General features: G+C 39.4%; 1 protein-coding gene across 19 annotated transcripts in view; it reads right to left on the bottom strand.

Annotated features, from left to right (window-relative positions):
- The window catches only part of LOC117892026 (longitudinals lacking protein, isoforms N/O/W/X/Y), a 60,807-nt gene that overhangs the window by 13,377 nt on the left and 28,458 nt on the right, over positions 1-18,972 (bottom strand). For 3 of the 19 annotated variants that reach the window (XM_034797924.1, XM_034797923.1, XM_034797925.1), the window contains exons 6-7: positions 13,517-13,864; positions 11,213-13,414 (exon numbers count right to left, since the gene is read on the bottom strand). The exons of 6 other annotated variants lie outside the window; for them this stretch is intronic. In XM_034797924.1, the coding sequence (XP_034653815.1) occupies positions 12,216-13,414; positions 13,517-13,864 (1,547 nt within the window). In that variant the 3' untranslated portion in view covers positions 11,213-12,215. Of the gene's footprint in view, positions 1-429; positions 1,610-3,845; positions 5,641-5,774; positions 5,813-5,930; positions 6,024-8,771; positions 9,783-10,400; positions 10,568-11,212; positions 13,415-13,516; positions 13,865-14,294; positions 14,782-18,972 lie in introns of those variants that run through there. 10 more of the 19 variants (XM_034797927.1, XM_034797928.1, XM_034797950.1 and 7 more) reach the window with 10 other exon arrangements.

Genomic DNA, 18,972 nt, shown 5'->3' on the forward strand with positions numbered 1-18,972 from the left:
GAGAGGTCGCTGCACTAGAAATGACACTAAAATTAATGTGAATGTTTTTTGCGTTTGCTGCTGCTACAATAAAATGCATAACTTTCCCTATTTTTTCTATATTTTCACCACAATCAAGAAAAAATTCATTGAGATCATTGAGTTTTCCAAAGGACTTATACATCATGCAACATGCGGCGCGCCTTGCGCACTCTCACGCGCCCCCTCAAACAATTTGCTCCTTAGCTCTGCCAATTCGAAAACAATAATTAATTGCTGTTGTTACTGTTACTGCTACTGTTACTGAACAAAAAAAAAACCAAAAAAAACACAATTAATAAACGATAATGAGCTAAGAAATAGGATTGGTTAATATTCCATCTGTATATACATAGTTACGAGTTAGTTATCTGTATATAGATATATTTTGATGTATATACATATATAAACGTATATGTAAAAACGACTATATTTTTCAAGATCATTTGGAAAATTATATAAAACCGCACTCTGGACTGGACTGGACTGGACTGTGGTTAGGACTCTGACTGAAGCTGAACTGACACTAAGCCCTGACCCTGACCCTGACCCTGAACTCGAACCTGAACCTAAACCTGAGCTGCTCTGCGCCTCTAAGCGATCGTATTCTGGTTGTTGGGGGGGTCCTAGTTAGATCCCAGATCTGGGTCAACAGCAACTAGTTGTTTGAGAGCCTGGCGTCGTGGATTGCCATTGCAGCATTTGTTGTATCATCGATGTTGGTGAGTGCGCATGTGCAGCACAAGATTGTGTTTGTGCTTCGACTTCTTGTGACAAATGGGGCACTCGAATTTCGGTTCCACGCCGCACTCGAAGCGCACATGGCGGTTTAGGCTATGCGGCCTGGCGTAGGTGTTCCCACATCTGTCGCAGGCGTAGGCACCGCCACCACCTCCACTCCCACTGGTGCTCCAATTGCCACCCGATCCACCGGCTGCAGCTGCCGCTGCTGCTGCTGCTGCAGCCGCCGCTGCTGCGGCCGATGTAGATGCTCCACTTGTGGAGGAGGCACTTGTGTTGTTGGATGCCAGCCCAGCAGCTGTCGCAGCGGCAACCATGGCAGCAGCAGCAGCAGCATTGCTCGATGGGTCCGACCCGGAGGTAGCTATCATACCCACGCTGCTGCTGCTGTAGCGGCGCGTTGGTGTGTCCGGGCGTGCCACTGAGCCCGTTCCAGCTGTGTAAATCAGCTGTGGCAGTGGACGACTATGCGGATGTTGCAGATGTGGGTGCTGGCCCAGGGACAGGGAACTGGACCCTCCGGCATGGGCAGCGGCCAGCAGTACTTTGGCAAAGTCCATGCGCAAGTCGCAGGGCTCCATGCTGTCCTCCTCTTCGTTGCTATCGTCGTTGTCTCCGTTGCCGTGCCTGAGTTGCGACTTGGGCACCAGCGGGTGTCCTGTGCAGTGCGTGGGAGTGGTCTGGCCACTGTCGATCCGGAGGTCGTGCTCGTTGTGGTCGTCCAGGCTCGCACTCGGCTCAAACTTGATAACGCCCATGGGCGTGGGCGTTCCGATGGGAGTGGTGTACGGACTGGTCTTCAGGCCGATCAGGCCATAGCTCCTATGTGTGGGTGACAAACGGCCAGAGTCTGGGGAGAATGGGTGAGACAGAAAAGCAGGGAAACGATTTTAGTTTTTCATATCTTGTGCGACAATTTTCAAAAGATTGCATGTCTCCTCTCTAGATGGAAATTATAAAAAATACCTAAAACTAATTGGAAGTAAATAAATAATTAAGGGGTTGGTTTACCGTGATTTTGTATAGTTTTTTGTTGGTTTTTTGTTTGTTATATGTTGGCTTTAGTGAGAGATATGATGCTATGGTTTGGATTGGATTGGAGTGGACTGAACTTGTGAGTGTGTGTGTACATTTGTGGTGATGTGTGTGTATCTTGTGTGTGTTTGTGTGTGTGGTGTGAGCTTTGCTTGTGAGTAGGCTGTAAAGTAAATGTATTATTAAATATTAAATTAAAACACAATGAGTACAATCATAAATGTGAAGAGAATAATTTGAGAGCTAAGCAAAAACAAAATTTAATTATCAATTAAGTTTTGCTCAAGTTACAAGTGAGAAATGGTTAAAATTATTGTCTATAGGAATGTGTGTTTGGTGGTTAGTGACAAAAACGCTTAATAATAATAATAGAGAGGGGATAGGACATATAACTCGTGGAGCTTGGATACAGAACAGCAACAGGACAACCTCTTCAGAGTCTCCTGGACATAAAGTGCATTGTTCTGGTTTTTTTTTGTCAATTATGTTTTATAAATAAATACGCATGCAATATTAAAATGTAGGAAACAAAACTTAAAAGATTATTAATAAATAGGTTGAAGAGATTTTGATAGAAAAATGGGTATTTATCAAATACAATTCTATACAAACTAAGTTGGTTTTCGTTTTCTCATTTTCATATTTTAATTTGTAGATAATTAAATGCTAGATAGTAGATATATTAATTAGATAGATGTATACGCTTCACAATCGCTAGGAGAAGACAGGTAGAGGTAGAAGAAACTTAAAGTTAAACCTTCGGCAATACAAACGAATGGAATATGAACAAAAAAAAAAAGAGAACAAACTACAAATCTAGTTCCATACATAGTCATATAGATATAGTTACTTTGTCTAACAGATACAGATATGTATAAGGTCTAGGAAGGATACATAGTTATGCATATCTATAGATTGTTTTTTTTTATAGTATTTATAGTAAATATTTGTATGTTGTAGTAGTTAAGCATGCAAACAACAATAAGAGGGAGAGGCAACACCATAACTGCGTTGTTTGGCTGTCGTTCATCAGGCAACATCACATCATCATCATCATCATCAATAACATCACATCACATCCATCCACCTGAAATAGAGATCTGATTAGTATGGATTCATAGCAGGGGTACGAATGCCTAAGACTATGTTTCGGAATGAGGGTAGGGAGAGGTGGTGGCGAATGATGTGTGGAATATCTGTGGATGTGGATCTATGTCTGTGGATGGCATGGAATGGGAATGGGAAAGTTCTATAGAGAGGAATATTTTTAGTTAAAATAAATACAACTGCAGTGTTTGGTATTTTGTTTTTGACATTTGCTTTTAATTGTATTTCGAAATTTCTTTGATTTTTGTGTTGGGTTTTGGTTTAAATACATTTTGCCGGCAATGTTATTAATAATGGTAATACAGAATCTCCCTCTTGCAGGTTTATAGAGGTATTTGTTCCTTTTTTTTCATTTCTCATTATTCATCTTTGGTTTGGGGTTTACATTACAATTTGGGCGGTAGGGAAATCTGATGGAGGAACACCAGTAAACTTATATCGCCTGTTCTGTCCTTTGTTTCTATTTTCAGTGCCGGTTCTCAGATTCGTGATTCTGTTTGTTTAAATCTAACAATTTCAAAGCATACTCGCGTACATGCGCTGATATTTCGAATTAATTTTGTAAACATTGTCATTATCAATTATCAATTATAATTTGTGTCTAAATTGAAAATATTATTCCGTTATCGTTTTGTTTTGACTAGATAATCGTGTTTATAGGTAATAATTATTATATAAGCATAACTTAATGACCAGAAATCAATCTTTAAAATGTTTCTAACAAATTAAAAAGCTATTGCGTATGCAAAACGTAAACGTATAAAACCGAAAATACATATTAATATTAAGTATCTTTAGAGGGGCATTTGCTTTATGTCCATGCCATGCATATAGTTAGGGGGTCTTTTTATTTCCATACTTAATACAAAAGTTTCCGTTTTGGTTCACAAATGTTGCTGTGACGACTAGTACAAGTAATTTTCTTGTTTGCATTTTTTTTTTGGTTTGGTTTTCGTTTTTCTTTTTTTTTTCTGGGAAAAAATGTACACATATTTATATGTTTTTAAGTTTGTCGTGAGAATTGTCTAAAGCAATACAATAATTTTTTTGTTTGTTTTAATTTTTTGTTCTTTGTTTTTGTTTTGTTTTTTGTATTGCAATCTATTTCTAATATTTTCCGTTTTTTTCTGCGTCCGTGTCTGGGCCCAACGGCATCGTTTGGCTTGCCTAACGAAAGGAAAGATTGGGGAAATATCCAAGTAGTCTGTTTCAGAGATCCACTGTGAGAAAACTCAAGATGAAGGCGGAACTAAAATTTGTACTAAGAGAAGATGTTCCAAAGCGCTCAGACTCAGCCGTTGCCCAGACTCACATAATTTGGATTTTATACAAGTCCAAATCTCTCTTAAACACTGTCCTGCTGGAATACCAAGGTGTAGGTGCTGCTGTTGCTGTTGTTGTTGTTGCTAATGTTGCCAACGTTACTGGTGGGCACACCAAGCGGTGGCGGTGGAACGGACTGCGGTTTCTTGTCCTCATCGCCGGCATCCTTCTCGCGGTCCCGGCACTTCGTGTTGAGATGCCGCTTCAGATTACTGTGGACATTGGTGGCATAGCCGCACATCTTGCTGCAGAAATAGCGTGGCGGCAGACCGCACTCGTTCTTCAGGTGACACTTGAGGCTGTTCTTCCACTTGTACGTGCGGTTGCAGTTGCGGCACACCCACGGCTTCTCAATGTCAGCGTTGTAGATCATGTCGGCGGAGTGTTCCAGTGACTCTTTGCGTGTGCGCTTGTTTTGGACCAGGATGCGGTAGCGGTTGTCGTCCGAATGGGACCAGTGAAGATTCAGGTTCTGCGCATCAATGGGCAGGCTCATCTTGTGGCCCAGCAGCGTGGAGTTTGCCGTGGTGATGCTGGCCCCGCTGCTTGTGCCAGCGGTCGACGCATTCATGTGATTGGGCCCCGAGATTGTCGTGATTGTGGCTGGTATGGTGGGCAGCTTGATCTGCAGCGATTGACTGGTGGGTTGGAGCTGCAGATGCTGCAAGTGCTGCTGCTGTTCGAGCAGTTGCTGCTGCTGCTGGGCACTGAGCACGATCTTCTTCATGCCCGCCCCTGAGCCTGACTTCTGCTTCTCGTTGGACTGTTTAGCGTGCTTCTGGGTGGCCGCAGCTGTCGTCAGCAGATCATCGTCATCGTCATCGTTATCCATCAGATAGCTATCCTCGAACTCTTCGTTCTCGATTTTCACCGCATCGTAGGTCCAGGACAACGGACTGGCCAGCTTCAGATCATAGTCAAAGGTGTTTTCATCGTCAATCGCCTCGTTGCAAACGGCCTCGTCCCCATTGATCGACATGTTGTCGGGGTTCTCGATCTTCACAATCACCTCAGTCATGGTCTCATCTATGCTGTCCAGCTCCACGCCAGCAGCAGCCAGAGCAGCAGCCGAAGCTGCATCCACATTGCAGTTGCTCGAAGAGCTCTTGTTGCCACCATTGGCCGGTGTGATGCAGGCGATTGTTGTGCGTCCAATGCTACCGATACGGGTCACCGTTTGAGTCAGTGTCTGGGTCACATTGCTCTTGCTGATGTTGTTATTTATATTGTTGCTATTCGAGGTGGCGGCCTTCTTGGCTGCTGCTGCTGCTGCGGCTGCGGCTGCCACCACTGTTCCTGTTGATACTGGTGCCGCTGCTGCCGTCGTCGTCGTCGTCGTCTTGATGGGCGTTGATGTCTTGTTAGTGGTTTTAGCATCGCTTTTGAGTGACTTTTTAGACTGTGTTAGTTTGTCTGATGTTAGTTGTGTTTTATTTTGTCGTTGTTAGTCATGAAATAGAAATTCAGAATGTAAGTTAATGCTTTGTTTAGGGAATGTGTTCACATAGATATGTATATATACAACAAAAATCATATATAAAAACTCATGATGTGTCTGTGTGTGTTCAGCAACAAAAGAAAATGAAGACTGTAAAAGAAAAAATCGTTATAAAGTTCAAAACGCAGTAAAACAAAATCGTAATAACAAGTGAAACAAATCAGGATCAAAGTAAAATGTGAATATCAATTGGTGTGCATCAAAATACCTGTTGTGGTTTCGTCAGAGCTCTTTCCAATGACGGACTGATCGGCCAGCATGAGCCAGTTGCGCACACGTATCCGGGACTCTCCGCTTTCATCTGGAAACACGTGAGACAGCATTGGAAGTTACGTTAGTAAACATAAATTAATATCAGAAATTTTATGGCTTATAAAATCGATTGATGTGTGTGCCTAAACTGAATGATTCCTAACCTTTTTTTGTATTTTTCTCTTTAGTTTTGTTTTTGTTTGAGTTAATAAATTGTGTGTTTAAAATGAAGAGTTTCCAAAAATGAAATAAAACTTTATAGTGTCTTAAAATAATAATTATAATACTTACAAGCAGTAAATAAAACGCTACAAAATCTGTGTGTGAAAATTAAAATATAAATAATGTATATATTAACGTAAGGATAATTACTAATTAGATCGATAGAATTCATAGATCTGGAAACGCACACGAAGGCACACAAGTTTTGTTTCTTTTGCGTTTTATTACATGGAATTGTATATTTTTCACATTGAATTTGGGGTTTTTTTTTATCAATTTACAAAAAGAGTTTTACAAACAATTTATAGAAGAAATTAAATTATATATTTTATATATATATGTATAAGGGTATGCTACTTCTGTTGCTTTAATGAGTATTTGTCATCTTATTAAGTTTTATAGTTGTATATATTTAAAACTACACATTTTATATATGTAAATCTGCGTTTTCCTATTGTTCAACAATATTACATTCGAAAATTTTGAATTTTCCCTCCTGTTCTTGCCAGAATGTTTTCGTTAACAAATTTCCCTTTCGTTTATTCTTCATTGTATAAAGAGACGCTAAACTTAGCCCAACACCGCGATAAAGTAACCAATGGATATTTTTTTAAAAAAGAGTTTTAGTTTCTTAAAGAAAGTATTTTTTTTATACATATGTATGTAAGCATTCGAGATTTTCCATCGTCTCCGCCTCCTCTTCCTCCTCCTGTGTTTCGGTTTGTTAATTAATTTTTAATTATTAATTTAAATTATAATTTTTGTTGCACAGTTTTACTGGCCGCACATATCCGTTTGGGGGTTTCGTATCTGCTTTGTGAATGTTTGGAGTTGTCGTTGTAATTAAAGCTTATTAAAATCTTCTATGGAATGTATTTCGTTGTAGTGGAAAGCAAGATATACAAAAAATAAATTAAGCTTGACTACTTATGAATGTGCTGAGTCATATATAAACATATTAGTTATCACACACATTCGTATCGTATTTATAAGGTATCAAAAAAATAATAAATAAAGTGCATGTGACGTATTTGTGGCGGTGTTCTGTTGATTGTTGTTTCCGTTTTAATGTTTTCTGTAGTTGTAGTTGTGTGGTTGTCGTATTTTCAGTAGCTCAGCTACTTGATCTTTTGTTTGCTTCTCTGTTTTTGAGTTATTGAATTGGGATTCCCACTCCCTCCAACTAAGTACCTGAGTTTAAATGTCTGAAAACCATTTAAATCCTGACCTCCTTCACTTGACTTTTACTTAAATTCCTGCCTTAACCTACTCTATATGGCTTTACACAGTTACGAACGATTTGCTTATCGTAGATTTTTAAATTACAATTTAACGCGAATTGCTTCTGGGTTGCATCCATTCGTGAAGGCACTTTCTTCGTTGACTACCAAACGCGCTCTTACACCCTCCTCTCTTTTTCTCTTTCTTACACTAAGTCCTATAAAGTGTGTTTTTTTGAGCTTAGTACATGTTGTGTTTAGCCTAAGACATCGTCATAATAGCAAATATTTCAACTTGAGGTAAATTGTTGTTTAAAAAGGCTAATTACTGACTGATTGACTGATTGACTGACTGATTTACTGACTGACTGACTTTGTGTGTATATGGGAACCTGGTCTGAATCTGTTTGGCACTGCAATAAATAACTATAAGTTCCACAGGATTCTATCCCTTCATCCATGTACAGCCATCTAAAAAGAAGCTCTGCCATGATTTTTCGATGAATTCCCATGTGGACCGTTTCAATATCTTGAGGGTTGATGCATTGTTTATGTCTGTACTGTGTCTATTATGGTGCTCTGGAATGAATATTAATCGATTCGACTACAGCTACAGGTAAAGGTAAGGGTGAAGAGTACCATTCTGGGCTGGTAGATTGCTCGTTTGCCTTTCCTTAGTAATATCTTAATATGGTCTGAGTTTTCGTTACATTTTCATCTTACATATCCACTGAGTTGGCTGCTGCTACGACTACTGCTTCCTGGCTATACATCCTTTACATATATGTATACGATGCATATGTCTATATATGTATATATGTATTTAGACCTAGGCTAAACTATATTTCTTTAATCCTAAACCGTTTCATTGTACACTTTTTGTCTTTTTCTTCTTTCGTTTTTTGTGTGGAATGTTTGCAATTTTCAAATTGTTTTGTTTTGTATTGTGTAAAATCATTTTACTGATCACGTTGCTGTTGCTGTTGCTCCAAGTTGTAGAGTTTATAGATTTTCAAATCGGTTTTTGTGTAAAAAATTAATAACAAATAACAAAAAAAAGTATAATATGTGAAATGGCGTAAATGTTTTTTTTTTGTGTGCTTTGCAACAAATTGTTTTCGTTCTCACGAACGAACTTGGCTTTTTCGAAACTTTTTAGGCATCTTAAAACACTATTTCATTTTCGTATTTTGTTTTTGTTTTTTGTTTGTTGGTTGGTTTTTAAGATTAATTTGGCACACTGATTCCGTTTTCCCGAGAGCTTGGTGTGTGATTTCTTGCTTTACATAATTTTCTTCCATCTTCCATTTGATAATCCCTGATTCTGTTAAGATTTATAACTGCTCAACTTTAACTCTTTATACACAATCACTTGTCCTTCATTTATGAGAAGTGCGGATGCAGCTCCGTGGCACTGGCCAGGGCAGCCGCTGCGGCCGCCGCCACTGTTGCAGCCGTGACTCCTCCTCCGCCTGCTCCACCCAATCCACTGCTATCGCCGTCCAGGGCTGCAGAGCCAGCGAAGCTTTTCACGTCCTCCAGCTTGAACTTCTCCTTGTGCATGCGCTCCATGTGGCGGCCGATATGCATCTTCTGCTTGGCCCGGTACACGCAGAAGGGACACTGGAACTGCGGTTCCTTGCCGCACTCCCATTTCTGGTGGTTACGCAGCGAGGACTTCAGCTTGTAGACACGTCCGCAGACTGGGCATGGGTGTCCAGCACCATTATCGGCTCCGCCCGCTGATCCGTTGTTATTGCCATTGGATGGAGTCGCACTCGATCCGGTGCCAGCTAGTCCGACCACCGATCCGCCACCGGCCCCTGCCGTGCTCCCGCTGATCAGATTGTTCATGGCGCTAATGCTGTTCAGGATGTTGATATGGCAAAGTCCAGCTGGGCCTCCAACATCCGCAAAGGTTACGGCTCCACCCAGATTGGCCTGGTAGTCGCTGCTGTTGCAATTTCCGGAGCTGGCCTGATCCTCGCCGTAGCTCAGATCGGCACCAGCCGCTGCCGCCGCTTGCTTCTCGGCCACCGCCTTGAGCATCAGGGAAGTGGCTTCCTCCTCGGTCAGGTGCTTGAGCTTGCCACCACCGCTGGTCTTGTGATGCTTCCCACCGCTATTGCTGCTGTGGTTACGCGGCGTAGAGGCGGCAATGGGTTCGCTCTTGGGCACACAATCTAGGGGCGCCTTTTGATCACCGAGCGGCTCCTTGAGGACCAGGCCAATAGGTTGCTTATCCACAGAGAGGTCTGTGGGAAAGACCAGCGGCTGCACGCCTTCGCGTAGGGTGACCAGGGGCATTGCCAGCCGTGCGTTCCACTCGTTCCAGGTGAGTCCCGCAATGCGCGTAATACTCAGATCTAATTTCGGGTTTCGGTATTGGTTTCGGGTATTTGCAAATCGGTTTTAATGTTGATTGATTTATTGTTGTGTTTGTTGAATGTGATTTTGTATTTTGTTTTGGTTTTGTTGGGGGTGGATGTGTCGCAGCGCACAACATATGAAAATAAAAACGGGAAAGAAAAACAAAAGAAAAGAACAAAAATAAATAGTAATACTTTTGACTTGGCACAAAAACTGAAAGGAGCCTCGGCATTAAGTCGAGGCAAAACGATTAAGAACAAACATAACACAGAACGATATGGCGGCAGGGTAGTAGTTATCTTGGGTTAGATCAAGCGGAGGGGAAAAACCAACACAGACACACGCAATTTGGTACGGATGGCGGGAGGGGTTTTGGTTGGTTTGGGATGAACTTGGAGGATGAGGCACACGAAAGGCAAAATTAAAAAACGAATTAGTCAAAGCATTTCGGATATATGTGTGGATGGTTGATGGATACATTTGTATGTGTATAGAAAGCATTAGGATCATGGCAAATGATTGTCAAATTAAAGTACAAATAATAAACATATATACAGAGAGGTAAAAAAAGAAAACTCTTTCAAACAACATTGAGCAAAATTGAGGCCAATTAGTGCAGGGTGTAAACGTATTTATTTTAAATAAAAAAAGAGGACAACTAAATTTATTTGAACTGTAGTAGCTGGAGTGCTGCTGGGGTGGGTGTTTTTTTGTTGTAGTTTGGTTTTGCTTGAACACATCAATAGACACGGCTGGGAGGTGGTTGTGGTTGTGGTTGTGGATACTGGTTACTGGATACAGGTTCAGGTTCGGTTTAAGTCTGGTTACTTTTTAGTGGCATACAGAAACGAACGTTTAGGTCTTGGGCACTTATATGTATATACATAAATATATATGTACGTAGGGCGTATTGGAATAGCAATTGTCTCCTTTCACAACTGTTCTTGCTTGTTTTACTTAAGTTTAGCTCGCATTGAGGTACAGCTACATGGCTCCAGGTCGTTCGGTCTCACTCCCTCCAGCTTCAATGGGTCACCTAAAAGAAGAGAGAAATATATTAGTTAGGCTCGGTTCAGATCATGTGGATCAAGGCAGCCATGGCAGTTAAGTCGAGCCCCTCTCTGTGGTGGAAATCGCATCGGTCTTCAGGTCACCTGCAAAAAGAAAAATATGTTAGTATAGATTCTGTACAATGTTGTCTTCTTGCACCTCTCGCTGGCCACAAACATCAAAGCTTTGCAATTGTTTATTTTTTTTTTATATAATTTTATTTTAGCTTTTTGTTTTTTACAACTATTCTTTCAAAACATAATTTCTATTTGTTTATATGTATACGTAATAAATGTTTTTTTATATTCAATCGATAAAGTTTTACACACACAAAAACGTTTAAAATGTTTCTTATATTTTTTTTGTTTTTGTTTCTTTTTTTGTTGTTGTTTGAGAAAATATGCTAAAGTGTTGGGGGGTGTAAATTTGTAGATATACAATCAATTTAACTAATGTCCGCTATTTGTGTCAGAAGGTTTTTGCCTTTTTATTCGTTTTTACGATTGCGATCTACCAAAATGGTATTTTAACTGTTTTTTTGTTGTTTTTTTTACAGTATTTATAGTAAATATATATTTATATATAAATTTCTTGAAAACAAAGTTCTACAATGTCAATTTTGTAAGCCTCCAATTTAGACAAGTTGGCAATTTTTTATTTTGCAACATTTACACGATAGTTTGTCGGTTAGCTCCACTTAAGTAGATTACATCAAAATATTTGTGATATTTACGAAACGAAATCTGTGTGCCCTTTTCGCTACGAACAAAAAAAAAACATCATCTGCGTATGGGCCTCGTTGCAGTGGTCGTAAATATTGAAAGTTTCTAGTTGGCTTTGAGAAGACACACACAGAAACACGTTGCTAATTATAATTAATTAATTTGTTAAGTCTAATCATACTTTTCATCTAAATTGTTTTGTATATTCTTTGTTATATTAATGAAAATACTTGCACATTGATTGAACATATTTTTCCTATGATGTTGACTGTTTTGAGGGTTTACGTGTGGTTTTTTGTAATTTTGTAAATTACGATGAATCATACATACATATTATGTCGATATATTAATGTGAAGACGTCAAAATTAAAGCCTAATAAAATTGAATTGAATGCTCACAGAGCGGAGTTGTTGTTTCTGTTCTTCCTTTCGAGAACTGGGGAAATCAATTCTCCAACTTAATAAAAATAATCAACAAATAAGAAAGTTAAGATTAAAAAGTATGTAAACAAGAATAAAGGCTGATAAAATTGTAAAAAATATAGAAACTGGTCTAAAAGTCAAAGAACCTCAAAGAATCATTTGTTTGTATTCTCCTCAACATGTGAGAGGCATAAATACTCACTCCTGCCTCTCCTTTTCGCTTACTATATCCGCCTACTTGCGTCCTCGCTTGCTCTCCAGCTGCGGCTTCTCTGGATGATGCTTGCGCACGTGGACCCCGAGATTGCCTCGCTGCTTGGCCTTGTACGTGCAGTAGGGACAGGGATGACACGGCTCCTTGCCGCCACACTCGACATTCTCGTGTCGGCGTAACGTGGACTTCCAGCGGTACTTCTTGCCGCAGTGGCGACAGACATAGCGCGACTCGGGATCATCGCAGGGACCCAGTGAGGAGTCGCTCAGCGACAGTTCGTAGGTCATGCCAGAAGGGTCGCCGCCAGCATCGGACTCCTCCTTCATGGGACGTGTGGTAAGAATGGTGTAGCTCTTGCTGGAGTCATGCATTCCCATCTCCTCGGGTATGATAGTCTCCACATCCTCCTCCTGCAGCTCGATGCTCGTGTGATGATGGTGATGGTGCTGCTGCTCGTGATGGTGATGCTGCTGCTGATCTGACTGCACTACCGTCTGAATGTGGTGCGTCTGCAGCTGTGTGGTATGAATGTGATGCGTCTGCGGCTCGTGCTCATGTTGGTGCACGGTGTGCAGCTCCTGCGGCTCGTGCTCGATTGTAGTTATGTGCGTCTCCCCTCCAGATGTCTGCATATGCTCCGTGATCTCCGTGGGTGCGAAGCCAATGCCAATCTTGGTGCCGTCCGGCAGCTCAATGTCATCAATCTCGGCATACTTCACCAGGTCATTGATGATGGACGCCGACGCATTCGGATTGTTCAAATCGATCTCACTAATCTCATACTTGGTGCCATCGGACAGCTCGTGGTGCTGATGCTGGATGGCCTCATGTGTCTCCACTATCTGCAGATTGCTCACCGTCGGCCCAATGATCTTGCCACGCGTGTAGCGTATCCTCGAGGCAATGTTCGGCTTCTGTTCCGTCAACTGCACATTGCGCAGACCCACCAGATTGATTGTCTGCCCCGTATGGGATGTGATGATGTTTTGTACTTGGGCATGTGTCGGCTGGCCCTGCAGCTGGTGATGATGCTGCTGATGCTGATGCTGGTGCTGGGATGTCTGTGGCACTTCCTCGATCTGGATGTGCTGGTGCTCCTGATGCGACTCCTGTGGCACATGCTGTATGATGTGATGTGGATGTATAATGGTCGAGCCTGTGTGTGCATGATGGGCTATTGTCGTGGTGGCTGGTATAATCTTCTTAATGTTGATGAGCTCTGGAATTGCAAACAGAAAGGTAAAAACGTTTATTAGTATGATCTTCAGTGGTTCAACTGGAGTGTCTGCTGTATAGATCACTCTTCAGATTCAGAACTTACCGCATTCCGATGAGGGCAGCTTGATGGGAGTGCTGGTGGTCAATGTGCTCAGCGTCGGCTTGACATCTGAGTGTGAGACTGCAGCATTCAGGAGCTCCGTGATGGTGGGCGTGGGCTGTCCAGCCGGTCCAGTGACAGTGACCGCTGCTGTTGTTTGTAGTGGCGATCCCTGATTCTCATCGGCGCCCAATTTCGCCGCCGTAATGTTGCCCAATTTCTTTACATGCAAGACGAATCCATCCTTGTTCTGTGTGATGACAATGTCGTTGCTCTCCAGCAGGCAGTCGTCCAGCTCGAATTCGTCGGGTGTGCTCTCGGTTTGCTCAGCCTTGTCCTGCTTGTTGGCTGCAGAATCGAATGAGGGGAGTGGGGTATTAGTCACGTGTTTGTGGAGAACCAGTTTACCGCTTAGTGGAAGTTATGCTCAGCTCAAAAACGTCTTGAATCCTGTCACAAAGCTCTCCTTCTCTCCTTTTTTCATTTTAATTCGTCAAAAACAAGCAATCAATTTTCGGTTTCCCTTGTTTCGTTTTCGTTTTCATTTTCATTTGATTTTTAGTCTTAGTACTAGGTTGATGGTTATTTTATAGGTTGTTTAATGTGTGTGTGTGTGTGTGTTTTGAGTGAGTTGTGTGTTGCTGTACAGCACAATTTAAATGAGAACCAGGACAAACAAAATACCACAGCCAAAAAAAATTAAAGGATAAAAAACCGTGCCCCTAATTATGCTTAACTATGCTTAGGGACTACAGTAGAATTCAATAATGACACGTTTCAATTTTGGTTACAAATCGTAATTTTTATTAACATTAAGGCACTTCGGCTATCTCCCCTTTCTCTTCTTCCTCTTATCGTTTTTTTGTTCGCTGCTCCCAGAAAACTTACCTGCCAAACCAGAGATCAATTCACACAAAACTATAAAATCTATATCCTAATTCATATAGCCTTCCGCCCATCCCCCTCGAACAGGCCACGAGCCAGAGCCTGGCTCACGATCGGTGGTCCCGCTGATACATCACTAAACTGCTGCTGCTCCGGATGCTGTGTCTTCACGTGCATATTGAGGCTGTGCTTATAGCGCGCCACGTAGGAACAGTGCCGGCACTTCTCTGTGGGCAGGCGACCGCACTCGTAGCGCAGATGCCGCGACAGGTTCTTCTTGTAGGTGTAGGCCTTCTCGCAGCGCGGACAGATGTGCGAGCCGGACGAGGAGGCGAGGTTGTTCAACGAGGTGACCGACTTCACGGACAGCGTCCAGGCGTTCTCTACAAGAGTTGGGAGAAGGAAAAGAAATAGGTTAGCGAATGCGTTATTGTTCCAGTTAGAGAGGAAATTAAAGTAAATTAAATCTGAGGTACACTAAACTCGGGACAAATAATGATGAATGAATGCTCTATGTATGATTTGTCTATGTATCGAAGTAATATAACCACTACCGTTTCAATCAATTGCAGCGAGCGATAGATAGTTGTAGTAGCGTAAAGATTTGTAATTTCTATAGGTAAAAGCTACGAGAAGACGGCAAAACTAAATTAACCCATAGGGAAGGTAAACAGGTTGTCAAATCTTACCAATCCATGGGAACACACACACTTAACACTTAAACACAAAAATATATATAAATGCAATGGTTAGACCAGTAGATTGTAACCCACAGTATCGCCTAAGATGGAACAAAAAAATCTCACACATTTTGCTCAGTTTGCTGGCACATCTGTAATTATACAAGGAGAATATGACAATGATTAATTTGCACAGAAACACTTTACAGGCGGCCCCAATCATCCACAAGGAACATCAGTAATACAATTATTTTCTTTTCTTTTTTGGGGTTTCAACATTTCAATATCAATCTTTATTATTCTTGTTGTTTTGTTTTTGGTTGTTTTTTTTTTGTATTTTTTTGTTTGTTTCTCTGTTACCACTTTCATCGAACAATGTGTATATAAACGATTCCACATACAATGCCATTCGTTCAGTTTTTGCAAAAATAACAATTTTTTGTTGTTGTTGGGTGTTAAATGGGGGTTTCACAATTTCTTGATAAATGAAAACCGAATCTCAAATGTGTTTTTTTGGTTACAACAATTTCCTCTTGTTCTTGGATTTCATTCATTTTTGTTTGTTTAATGCTATCATCTGTTATTATTACAATTATGAATAATCGTTAATTGGTTTTGGCTTTTTAAGGTACTAACAATATCATCAACTCCATCTCCATCTCCATCAATGAAAGATCATTTTCTTTGTCTGGTTTTGGTTTATACTTGTATTATTATTAATTTTGTTGTATAAATTTGTTTCATAATTTCGCCTTATCCGTGGTTTTCGTTAACAATAAATATATGTATATATACCATTTGTTTTATCAATTTACTTGGTTTCATTTCTTGGTTTGTTAAATATTACTCTACAAAAAATAAACAACTTCCGTTCGTACAATTAAATTCTCCCTCTCATTCTCATCCTCGTTCTCGTTACTCTTGTTCTTGGTTGTTTTTCTGTTCTGTTCATTATTGTTTTTGGTTTGACTATATATAGTGTATATATGTCCATTAGACTGTTATGGCAATTTCTTTGTTTCAAATACACATTTACTAAAACGTTTCTTGTCTGCTTGGTTTTGTTTTGTTCAGTTTTTCTAAAATATATATATATATATAGATATATATATATATGGTATATGTATATGTCCTTGTATATATGTGTGTATATATATATATTTTTGGTTGGTTTCTTTGGAGTATATTTTTGTTCATTATTCGTAACCTATATAGTTTAAGCTAATTATTTCTTGTTTTTGTTTCTGTTTCGTTTTTCATAAACATTTCTCGTCTCTTACTCGATAAATATTAATTAACAATATAACAAAAATTAAAACATAGGGTGTTCTCTGGTTAAATTAGTGTGAAACAATATATTTGTATAATGTGTAAAACAGTGTTAAAACTAATTTAAAGAAAACGATTCAACAAAAGTTTTAATTCGAAACATTTCATGTCTCAATGCTCGTTTCTTTTGCCAAAACTTTAACAGCAGAAATAATAATAATAATTTAGCTACTCGCAACAGATCTTAGTAAATTAGTTTAACAGAAATAAACATAAATTATACAGGTAATCAGATGACAATAATTCTGAAATAAATTTCAACTAATCGGAAAACAATTAAAATAATTATTTCCCCTATTGCAACGCTCCTTTTGCTTCAAAGGCAAAATCCCTCTCAAATCTGTCTTGTTCGCCTTGAGTTTTGCATTAAAAAAAATTGTTCTTCATTAGACTATTCATTTTAGAAATTTACTTTGGCACAAGACAAATTCTTGAGGAACCTTTGAAATATTATTGCACTTCGATTTTGTATTTGCTTTTCTTACGTTTAGCAAAATTTCTAACAAAATTGAATTAAATCAATCAAAAACTTGCCTTTGGGTGTTAGTATATATTTTTTTGGAGGAAGTGAACATGTTCTAACACTGGTTGACTCCAACTCCAAAATCTCCACTGACCAAGGGTAGCGATCGATCCGGTCCGATCAATAATATACTAGGGATACGTAATAGTAGGAGCGCACTCAGTACAATCCACATTGGCAAACGGATAGGAGAAAGTGTTGGAAACTGATTCGATCGTGACAATTTTCGGTGGATTGGTATATAATTTCTTTATGGTTTCTATATGTTTCGCATAACTTACAAATTGGTCCGCGTCAGCGTAAGGGGTCGAGTCGATATCCTATCAATGTCTTTGGGGATAAGCGGACGGACATGGTGATGGATAAAGTTCAAAGGGATTGAAATCCCTATCCCAATCAATTGATCTAATTCGGTTCATTCAGTGCAAGGCAGTGGGGGTGGCGAGGGAGTTGTTTGTCAACCAGTTATTATGACTGCAGTTAGTAGTTGTCTATAATTGATTTTCATTCGTTTTATATACCGCTCTTAATGGTGTGTATAATTTGTCTAGTTAATTCGAGTTCATATAGTTTTTCAATGCTTCTATTGCTGTTGGTTTTCCCGTTAATATACGTTTATATATATTCTGTTTATTGTACTGTCATATATATGTGGTGTGTATGTATCATATATGTATGGGGTATGGTTCTGTTTATTATCTGCAACCCAAGGATTAACAATCAACAAGCAACAAACAATATAATCCTCGCTCTATAGATACATTGATAGATAGTACATACATACATACATAATAAATATATATATATATATATATACATACAAAAGATCTCTATAACATTCCCTTCCCCTTGGTACCTAGCTAAAATATTTTAGTTGCCTTTCGCTTAGTTTATAACGTACATACAATATATTCTCGTATAATTTCAATAATTTATCTGTTAGTTACATATATTAAAAATTTGTTTGATAATGGCACTCTCATAGCATTTAGTTGTCACTTTTTTGTTTCTTCAAAAATTGCACTAACTCAAAGCTAACAAAGAAAAACTAAATTACGCCTTCCAACAGAATCTCCTTAACAAATCATACAGGTTGTACATAAATGTACTTATGCATGCATACATATCTTTTTTATACATATCTGAGTATATGGTTCGATCTCTTCTATGGCTTTATGAATTTGTTTTGCAGTTTTGCAGTTTTGCAGTTTTGGTGGAGAATTTCTAATGGCACAAAATTGTATCCTTCTGGTTTTCCTAGTACAAAAAATCCTAACCAATTGGCACACACACACACACGCGCACGCGCACATATACACTTGATTAGATCTGGCGATGTGAGTATATATAAGTTACAGACTTATATCCCGCCTGACTTTGTTTAACAATTACATACATTCGTTTCCTCTCTATCCTTTCTTTTTTAACAGACAACATTTTGCTAATATAGCAGTATATATAGTTCTATATATATATATCTATATATATTTATTTATATATGTATGTATATGTAGATGTGTTGGTTTTATATGTATATGTTTTGTATATATGTATATAAACTCTTTCCTCTATTATTTTTTGTTGTTCTTGGAACCATGTAACAAATCTTCCTGCAATACTTTCCTACTATCTCCCTCCCATCTTCTTCCGACATCTGACTTTATAAAACTCACGTGTATATATATCTTTTTTTTCTGTGTACATAAAGTGTACATATCCTGTGCACGGATAAATCAACTCTACATACACAGCGTGTGTGTTGGTGTGCCTATGTATGGGCCTCTGCCGCTGTCCCACACAAAACTAAAAACAGATTACATACTCGTAACGTAACGTTTATGGGTTACGTTTTATGTTTATGATTTTCTTGCTCCGTTCTTATTGTTTTTCCGGTCAGGTATGTACTATATCCTCACTTCTCCGTTCTGCTTTCATTTTGCGGTTGTGTGTGGCATAACAAGAGTTTGTTTCAATGGTATTGTTATTATATTAGAAATATATATATAATAGATATATATTTGGCAACAAATAAACACAGTACG

Source organism: Drosophila subobscura, chromosome E (genome assembly GCF_008121235.1).
Source record: "Drosophila subobscura isolate 14011-0131.10 chromosome E, UCBerk_Dsub_1.0, whole genome shotgun sequence".
Lineage (NCBI taxonomy): Eukaryota > Metazoa > Arthropoda > Insecta > Diptera > Drosophilidae > Drosophila > Drosophila subobscura.